The sequence below is a fragment of the Micropterus salmoides genome, unplaced genomic scaffold (genome assembly GCF_014851395.1).
Source record: "Micropterus salmoides isolate LMB-PRFRI ecotype aquatic unplaced genomic scaffold, ASM1485139v1 Ms_hic_scaffold_8, whole genome shotgun sequence".
Lineage (NCBI taxonomy): Eukaryota > Metazoa > Chordata > Actinopteri > Centrarchiformes > Centrarchidae > Micropterus > Micropterus salmoides.
Window position 1 is genome coordinate 17,743,142 of NW_024044570.1, and position 9,130 is coordinate 17,752,271.

A 9,130-nucleotide genomic window follows, 5' to 3' on the forward strand; every position below is an offset into this window, starting at 1 on the left:
TTTTTGGAAAGTTTCTTAGAAGGTATCGGTGCAGGATTTGAATAAGAGTACTGCCGAACATTCAAAACAATTATGATAAAATCTTTGTCAACAAATATTCATCTGTAAAATTAAGTAAAAGCTTTTTCAGTCCTTTTTCCTCAACAAAATTAAAAAAATAAGTTCATGTATAATTTAAGTGAATAAAATCAAACATTTATTGAATGTTATATTGTTATTGAACAAAATTATATTACGATAATTATTGCATTTACATTTATCTGACACTTTTATCCCAAATTTTATTTGCTATACATGTCAGAGGTCACAGTGGGGAATTGAACCCTGGGTCTCTCACACCAAAGGCAGGCGTCTTATCCATTGCGCCATCACCACCTCGTATTGTTATTGTTTTATTGTCCAGCCCCACTTTCATTCATATATATTGAAATTGTTCATGTTGTTTAAAAGCTTTATTGTAATTGCCACACAGACCTAACAACAGTGGTACTGGCATTGTTGGTAGTTGTTTTGAACTTATGCCAACCTAACTGAGGATTCTTAGGCAATAATGCAGTTAGGACACTTCTGTAATAGCTAAATTCCTAGCCTAAGATAAATCCAGTTAGGAAACATGTTTCTGTAATATAAAAAATCCTAAATGTCATGCTGAACTGAGATAAGATTTCAGACTTAGGAAGTCTCTGTAATGAGGCCCCTGAATGTTATATTTTTTTGTCACTGCACACTCCAAATCACTGTCTTAAAACTCTTGACCAACAGTTACTGTATATGTGATATGTATTTTATTCCTATTCCTAATTGTCTGTTTACTGGCTGAACTTGGCTTCTACTCTAAAGTATTGTGTTTTGTCAATATATTTCACATTTATGTTTTAAAAAAATTCTGATGGGCTTTTATGATTTCAACATAATTTGGCTACCATAACGTCAAACTGGCATATTTTTGCACTAAGTCTTTTTTTCATGTCATACTGTTTTTCTTGCTGCAAATATCATGAATGTATAAAAGGAATATTACAGTGCTATCAGAATTGCCAGACTTTTTATTTATTGTTATGCAAACAACTCTTATTTGCTATGATGATCAACTCCTGTGACCCCTGTGATTACATTATGCCACAGTTTTTCTCTGAAGTGGTATAAACAATATACTGAATACTGCTAAATATTTTCACAAAATACAGGGTCAGATCCTGTCATGCAACTAACTAGCAAGATTTTAAAGCAGTAAAAATAAATTGTTGACTAGACAAAAATATAAATGAGAAACAAATATTTCAGTCTATGACATGATGCATCAAAATGGTGTGACTCTGTATTGTAATAGCAAGTATTATTCACAAAACCTAGTCTTGGTTTCCTGTTAAGATTCAAAATGGTATTGGCCATTAATGCAATAATTTCCCTGATGCACGGTGCATGTAGAAATACAATACAGTACAGAACAGTACAGTTGACCAGTGTCAGTTTAAAATGAAATACTAAATACAGAGTGCTACATGCTGGCTCAGCACAGTAAATCCATGTTTCTCCTTAGCTGCTGTTGAGCTGCACAATGGTAGAGGAATAAAGGATTTTTCATAACAGCACTTCCGTGCACAAGGAAGTCTGAACCTCCGCCCAGACGGCATCAATATCAAAAGAAGGAAATTAATGGAGTGGGATATGTCATCAAGGATTAAATATTATTAAAAAATTTAAAATGGTTCCTGTATTATTTATGCATTTTATACACAAGACTAGATATAATTATATTCCATGCATGTCCTCAAACATTATGAGATTTGCAAGTGACGTGATTTTCATACTAACAGTTAGTCAGTTCTCTATAAACTATTCTTCATAGAAGCTCTCTATGACCTTGTGGTACATCTCCAACACGACTGGGCGACGAAGCTTCATTGTTGGACCTGGAATAAGAAAGCAACATAATGAGCAATAGTTTGCCACAGGTTAAAAATTGCATGGTTTTTAACATGAAAAGCATGATATATTTTTATACATTGTCTACTGATCGATGTTCTGCTAAATTTACCCAGCTCTCCTCCAGAAACGGAAAAGTCCTTTCTGAGAATAGTCCACTTTTGTATGCGTTGGGCATTAGAGGTGGCTGCAGAGTTGACTCTGTTGATTCCTTCTTGAATTGCCTGGTACACTTGTTTGTCTTTTCCTCCAATGATGTCAGACACTTTAGTTGCTTGGCTGCCTAGCTGTTGGCAAAACGCTACAGCCTCCGAATTCAGCACCTCTGTTGGTTCCATGGTTTCTGTTATGCTACCACACTGGAACACAGAATTAAATTCCTGGAATCGTATATATATATATTTCCATATAAATTATAATTAGTTGTGAAATTTAACAATTGTAGTAACTTGTGAAACCAAATCTCTCTAGGGAGTTTGACATTAAGAACACTAAATAAAAACAGTACTACAGCAGCTGCGTTTAAGCAAGAAAAAAGGGAGTGTATATTTGCCTTTGCTATCTACACTGCTGCTGCTGTGTAAACTTTTATTTATGTCCGTAAATTTTTATTTTTAAAGATACATATGTTACACAGTACCATAACATGACTTTACATGAGATATGATTGATGTCAAGAATACAGTACAGCATACCATTTTCTATTATCTGAACACAAACTAATGGCAGATTAACTTCCACTGCTACGCCAGTGATGTCCAGATCTACATCTCCACCAAATCCATCACCACAGTTACCTCTGCAACTCTGACCAACTGTTTCACCGACATACAAACCTGGATGCAAACCAATTTCTTACAACTCAATTACAATAAATCTGACATGATCATCATCGGCCCCAAATCACTCACAAAAAACATCAACAACTTCAGCCTTTCCATCAACAGCTCCACCTTGACTCCTCACACATAAAGCCCTCCATAACAAGACCCCTTACTACCTCACAGACCTGCTCCACCACCACAATCCCTCTCGCAACCTCCACTCCTCTCACACTAACCTCCTCTCACCACAAATCAGGACCTGTACCTGGGGCGACAGAGCTTTCACCATTGCAGCCCCCTCCCTCTGGAACTCCTTACCCATACACATCCGAGATTGCGGCGACATGGACTCTTTCAAATCACTTATCAAAACCCACCTTTTTAGATTAGCTTATAACATCAGATAATATTATATTACACCTGCTGCTGTTTGTTATTTTGTTATTTATATGGTCGCCACTTGTTTTTATCTACTGTTTGTATATTTTATATTATGCTATTTATGTTTTTAATCGGTTTTAAATGTACATAACTTCTGCTTTTACCTCTAAAGTGTCTTTGAGTGTCCTGAAAAGCGCTTTAGAAATAAAATGTATTATTATTATTATTATTATTATTATTACCTTTAAGGTCAAAAGCATTGACAAGAATTTCCTCTTGTCCCCTATGAGCATGGCATTGCTGATGATAGGTAGCTCCCGCTTCACTGCTTCCTCTATGGGAAGAGGTGGAATATTCTCACCTCCAGCAGTGATGATCAACTCTGAATGAAGAAAGAGGGTGTACTCTGACATTACAGCTGTTTATGACTCATTACAAGGATAAAGGAGCCCTAAATTCTGTCCAGAACAACATGCGCTCATGTGTGGGTAATGTACAGATTGTGAAATGGTGATGCAAGACAAGCAATTTTCTCACAATAGCCTTACATAGCTCTACCTTTTATTCTCCCTGTGATGTACAAGAACCCCTCTTCATCTATCTTCCCAAGGTCTCCAGAATGCAGAAATCCATCTTCATCCAAAGCTTCTCTTGTCTTGTCTTCCACATTGAGGAAACCCATGAAAATGTTACGTCCCCAAAAGCATATTTCACCTGTCCCATCAGAGTCTATGTTGGCCATTTTGTATCGACAGCCAGGCACCACCTTGCCACAGCTTTGTCAGAGAAAATAATTCTTCCTGTTATTTTATGTTCATAAAATTCAAATTCAAAGCACAGATTTTACATATCATTTTGACAATCCTAAATTTTTACCTTGGTAGTTTGTAAGCTTTGGGACTTGACATAAAGTGGGGCCCTGTGCTCTCACTCATGCCATATACCTCATACAGCCTGATATTCAGGCCCAGGAAAAACTGCATCGTCTCACTACCGATTGGTGCTGCTCCAGAGAAGAACTTCTGACAGCAAGACAGGCCCAGCTCAGCCCGAATCTTCTGCAGCACAAAACTGTCAGCCAGAAAAAAGAGGAAAGGTTTCTCTTCATCCCTAAAAAAATACAAAGAAGTGAAATATCAATATAATGAAATCACCTCTCTTTGATTGATCACATACGTTCTGTGTTGTCTCATGGGGCCATTTATATCCCCAAATGTATTCATATCACATAAGAATTATTCCCAAAATTCAAGCTTCATCTGCACTTACTTCTGCATATACTTTTGATTGGCTTCCAAACTGACTGACATTGCCCATGTCACCAGTTTCTTTTTCACATATCCACACTCACTAATTCCCTGTTTTATCTTCTCCATCATCTTCTCCCATACCCGCGGGACACCCATATGGGATGTAGGACAAACTTCTCGCAGTGTTGTTATCAGGCTTCCCTACAACAAATCCAGTACATAAAGAGTTTAAAAACACATACGTTAAATCAGTCAGTTGTCAATGTTTATTGAGTACATTATTCATCTTGGACAGCTAAAAGTTTGTTTTTATTTTAGTATTATTTATTTAAGCAACAACAAATATTTGTCAGCACTTCATTTTGGAAGGTCTGTTAGTTGTAACCACGGTAGAGCCTTAGCTCATTGCTTTTACCTTAAATTTAATGAAAGTTTGATGAAAAAGTGCTTGTTCTTAAACACATTATTTCCGCTTTGCATATTTTTTACCTTTAAGGCATCTGGCTGTGCGAAGTATACCAGCTCACCCCACTGGATGCCTGTCCAGAGATCATAGATCTGAGCGGCGATGTGGCTCAGAGGCAAGTAGCTCACCAGTGACTCCTGTTTGGTGTCGGCCGGCTGCATGTTGCCAGCCCTGCTGGCATGATTGGCAGTCCATGTGATCTGAATATTCGTCATAGATTCAGACAGACGCCTTGTTTACTTTTTTCTGTTTTTGCCCACCATGTAACAATGTGACAAGAAGCTATAATACATGCAACTGCTTGCATAATAACATGAAGTTGAATCTGACTAAGCACAGACTAACAATAGTCACACGAAAGCTTACATTGTCATGACTGAGCATGACTCCCTTTGGTCTGCCTGTGGTGCCAGAGGTGTAGATCAGGACGCAGCATTGGTTGGCTCTCTGGCTGCAGATGAGGTCATCCAGTTCTTCCTCAGAAACATCTAGACCCAGCTGCATGAACTCCTCCCACTGTCACAAACCAAAAACATACAGCATCGTAGCCTGAGCTCTATAGTCTCTTTGACCTGTATCATTTTAAATGTTGTCAGAAGGCCTTACAGAGTAAAGTTCAGAGATCTTCTGCTGGGGGTTTCCACTGTACTGCACTATGGCTTTCAGATGGGGCAGTCTGTCACGTATCTATGGTATCAAGAGTGAGAAATTTACCACAGCATGTTTTGCATGTGGGTAAAGACCTTATTTTTAAGTCCTATATTTAAGTAATGTTACCTGCAGGATTTTGTCCAATTGCTTTTGGTTTTCCACCACAATAATGTTGGCTTTGGAGTCACTAGCCACATACTGACATGCTTCTGGTGAGTTTGTGGCATAAATGCCAGCCACTATCCCCCTATAGGAAGAATACATGTCATTATAGAAATGGGGAAAGAAAGAAGTGAATGTGTCATTGCAACAGGAGCATGTACAGATGAAATAATGAGCACATTAAGGACTATACAGTATTTTGGGGTTACAGGTTGATTCAGGTCAGTGCTTAGTGTAATGCAAGTCTGTTTGTTGTTGCTGTAGGATGTTTCTTTCTCACCCTGCCATGATGGCACCGACTGCAGAGAAGAACCATTCTGCGGAATTGAATCCTAGTATTCCCACTCCATGGAATCGCTCTAAACCAAGCTGCACACATTAACAGAAATTTTTTGTCTTTTCTTTTTTACAAATTTGACCACTGATAACACTCAAAAGTTGTCATTTAGTATGTACTGTAGACATTAATTTCTCTATCTGTATGACATACCTTTATAAAGCTCTTGGCTGCTCTCCGGCAGAATTGATAATACTCCAAGAAAGTTATCTTTTCCCATTTGTTGTTCTTCTTGCTGGCGAGTGCATACATGTTTCCATATTTTTCAACTGAGACTTTGAACATTTGGTGAACTGTGACAGGTTCCTCTGGACACCCTTCGTCTATTCTCAGTCTTACTGAGCCTTTAGCATCAGTGGTCCAAAGAGAATCAGCTGGAGCAAGAGGTGCGCCAGCCCACTCCTCTTCTATGTTTTTCTTTCCTGAGATGTGAGAGGAAGAAAATCTGAAAAATAAATCTTGTCCCTCCAAAAGAGGAATAAAAGCCCCGTCTGTTACCCTGCTGGTATTAGACCCAGACCCATGTGCTCATAACTCACCTACAGAGGCATGTTCTTCGATATCTGTCTGCTCATGCGCCATAGACTCCTGAACACTGAAACACACAGAGGAAACATGGGCTCCAAATAGCTTGTATACACTCCACCTCACATTGTGGCAAACTTTGGGGCTGCTGTTCATTCCATCACATGGGTTTAATTTGCTGCATTGTTTACCCAACACAATGTCAGGCTTTTGGCACAGCTAAAGCCCCCATGCTTTGTTTGCCAGAATATATTCAATGAAAGCTGAAAGACTGTTCGCTGTCACTCATTAAAACTATTATTTTGATGTATATTGTCTTTGACTTAACCAAATAATGTGGAAGTAAATGTTATGGGGTTAGAACTACTAAATGGGACTTCCATTCTTTATCTATACTCATAATGTGGTGGCAGAAGGCCATTTTAATACAAAGCGGACAGGAACATTCATTCAACAACTTGGGCAAAAGCGTTGATACTCTAAAGAATACAGACAAACAAAAGTGGTGGTCAGTGACAAAATCCAACAGTCATCACACATCAATAATTTTGTACTGTAGTGAATTTGCATGCAAACTGGTGAATCTGGTTCATTCGACCTTAACTGAAAAGTAGTAAGAGCATTACTGTAGTCTGATGATACTATACCATTTCCTAATCCTCTAGATTAAAGGAACAGAAAAGTTAATTTTATGTTGCTTACCTGTTCTCAAGTTGATCATCTCCCTTCTCTTCATTAGGAAATTCCATACTGTTAGTTGATAGATGTCCTGGTAGTGTGGCTACAGGTTATGTAGAACCAAGTCTCTGGATTTGCTCAAAGTAGACGCTTTTCAAAATCTGATTGGCATACACATCTAGTTTTCAAGAACAAGTAAATTAAAAGTGCAGTTTCACAAGCCTTATGAAGCCATTAATGGTTGAGAAACGAATCAGAAAGTCCATGTGTGCAGTGGATTGGACCTCTCACTCAAGACCATGTCCTGAATTTAAATGAGCACAGTCTTCTCATATGTAAATCAGATTATTATCTTCCCCTAAATCACACACAGAAAGGTAAAACTTATCTCATAACAATACAACACTTTCAACTTTGACCAAGGTGAGTTGGGTGGAAACTATGATCTAACCTATTATTTGAGTTAGTATTCCAAAGGTTGATCAATTGGGTTTGTATGTGGCTCCTACACTAGACAAGCTCAGTTCATTCAAAAAGTTGCACAGAGCTTTAATACTTCATTTAATCATTTTAGAGTTCCTTTAAATAGGCTACTTAAAATCCTGTGGTCTTTAGCTAGTCAAGGCAACATCTGCAGCTGTTAAAATGTTTACTTATACAGTCATCATTGCAATCATTTAGTGTGCAATAATTCTGGTTGTTATGTAACAGCATAGGTTGCCAAGAGTCTTCTGTAAAAGCAGGATTAGTTTACTTGCACTAATTCAGTTATAAGAATCAGAATCAGAAGGAACTTTATTGCCAAGTAGTATTTTACACATACAAGGATATTGCTTTGGTGATAAGGTGCTACACGTAGCACAAGCGTACAGTTGACATAAACAGATGTAGAAATATATAAATATGGAAAAAATAAATGCAAGTTATATAAGAATAATACAACTCTTTGTAGAGAAAGAACAATGTGGCAGATATTTACATGTGCATTACTCCGGTATGTGTTGTGCAGACGTATTGCAATGGAAGATAATATTGTGAACATAAATACATAAATTGACAATATAAAAAAATAAAAATGACAATAAAACAACAACAATTAACAATTAACAACAAATATGTGCAAAGTGCCAGGTTTGTGCATGATATGAAATGAAATAATATTTAAATGTACAGAGACATTTGTAGGATTTGAAAGAGGGGAGCATCAGTGAGGGACCCGGGCCTTGTTGATGAGGTTAGCTGCAGTTGGGAAGAAGCTGTTTTTCTGGCAAGAGCTTTTGGTCTTGATGGACCGCGGCCTCCTGCCAGAGGGGAGAGTCTGAAACAGTTTGTGTCCAGGGTGGGAGAAGTCAGCTGCAATCTTTTCTGCTCGCCTCAGAGACCTGGAGGCGTACAGTACAGGTCCTGAAGTGATGGAAGATTGCAGCCAATCACCAAGTACATCCTCGGCTGGGTCTTTTTGGTGAGGGAGGTGATGTTCAGATCCCACTTGAGGTCCTGGCAGATAATGATTGTAGTCCATCCTAATTTACTATCAGACAGACTTCTGATATGCAACTGATTTTTTTTTAAATTGGGCCTTTGACTTTAGTTCAAAGTGGATGTTTCACATGAAATGCTTTTAGAACCCTTTACCCTAGTGGTGGAATGTAATAAATACATTTGCTCAAATACTTAAATTTTGAGTTAATTCTACTTTACTTCAGTATTTTTTTAATGCTATTTACTTATACTTCACTCCATTTCAGAGGAAAATGGTGAACCTTTTCCTCCACTACATTCATTTAGACTAATTGTTAGCTTATTTTCTAGATTCATTTTAACACAAAATGTAGTTAACAAATGAATTTTAATGTCTTATTATTAAGCTACACAGCGGTGTACAAAGTAGTTAAACTTATCAGAAAGTTAACCAGCTGCAACATTAAAA

General features: G+C 37.7%; 1 protein-coding gene across 1 annotated transcript; it reads right to left on the reverse strand.

The window, feature by feature from the left end:
* Positions 1-289: 289 nt before the first annotated feature.
* On the reverse strand, positions 290-7,478 carry acsbg1 (acyl-CoA synthetase bubblegum family member 1). Its single transcript, XM_038707145.1, has 14 exons — positions 7,225-7,478; positions 6,537-6,592; positions 6,151-6,419; positions 5,941-6,029; positions 5,625-5,745; positions 5,454-5,534; positions 5,214-5,363; positions 4,871-5,047; positions 4,401-4,582; positions 4,008-4,241; positions 3,690-3,907; positions 3,374-3,513; positions 2,039-2,285; positions 290-1,913 (listed from the first exon to the last, which is right to left on the reverse strand). Exons 1-14 carry the CDS (start codon positions 7,269-7,271, stop codon positions 1,837-1,839), a joined length of 2,088 nt encoding a protein of 695 aa, XP_038563073.1. The 5' UTR covers positions 7,272-7,478; the 3' UTR covers positions 290-1,836.
* Between the last annotated feature and the right edge of the window lie 1,652 nt (positions 7,479-9,130).

Coding starts and splice junctions, on each gene's coding strand:
- acsbg1 (XM_038707145.1), bottom strand. CDS start 7,271: ATGGAATTTCCTAATGAAGAGAAGGGAGATGATCAACTTGAGAACAG. Junction 6,593..7,224: donor GATGATCAACTTGAGAACAG/GTAAGCAACATA, acceptor TGTGTGTTTCAG/TGTTCAGGAGTCTATGGCGC. Junction 4,583..4,870: donor CACAGCCAGATGCCTTAAAG/GTAAAAAATATG, acceptor GATTTGTTGTAG/GGAAGCCTGATAACAACACT.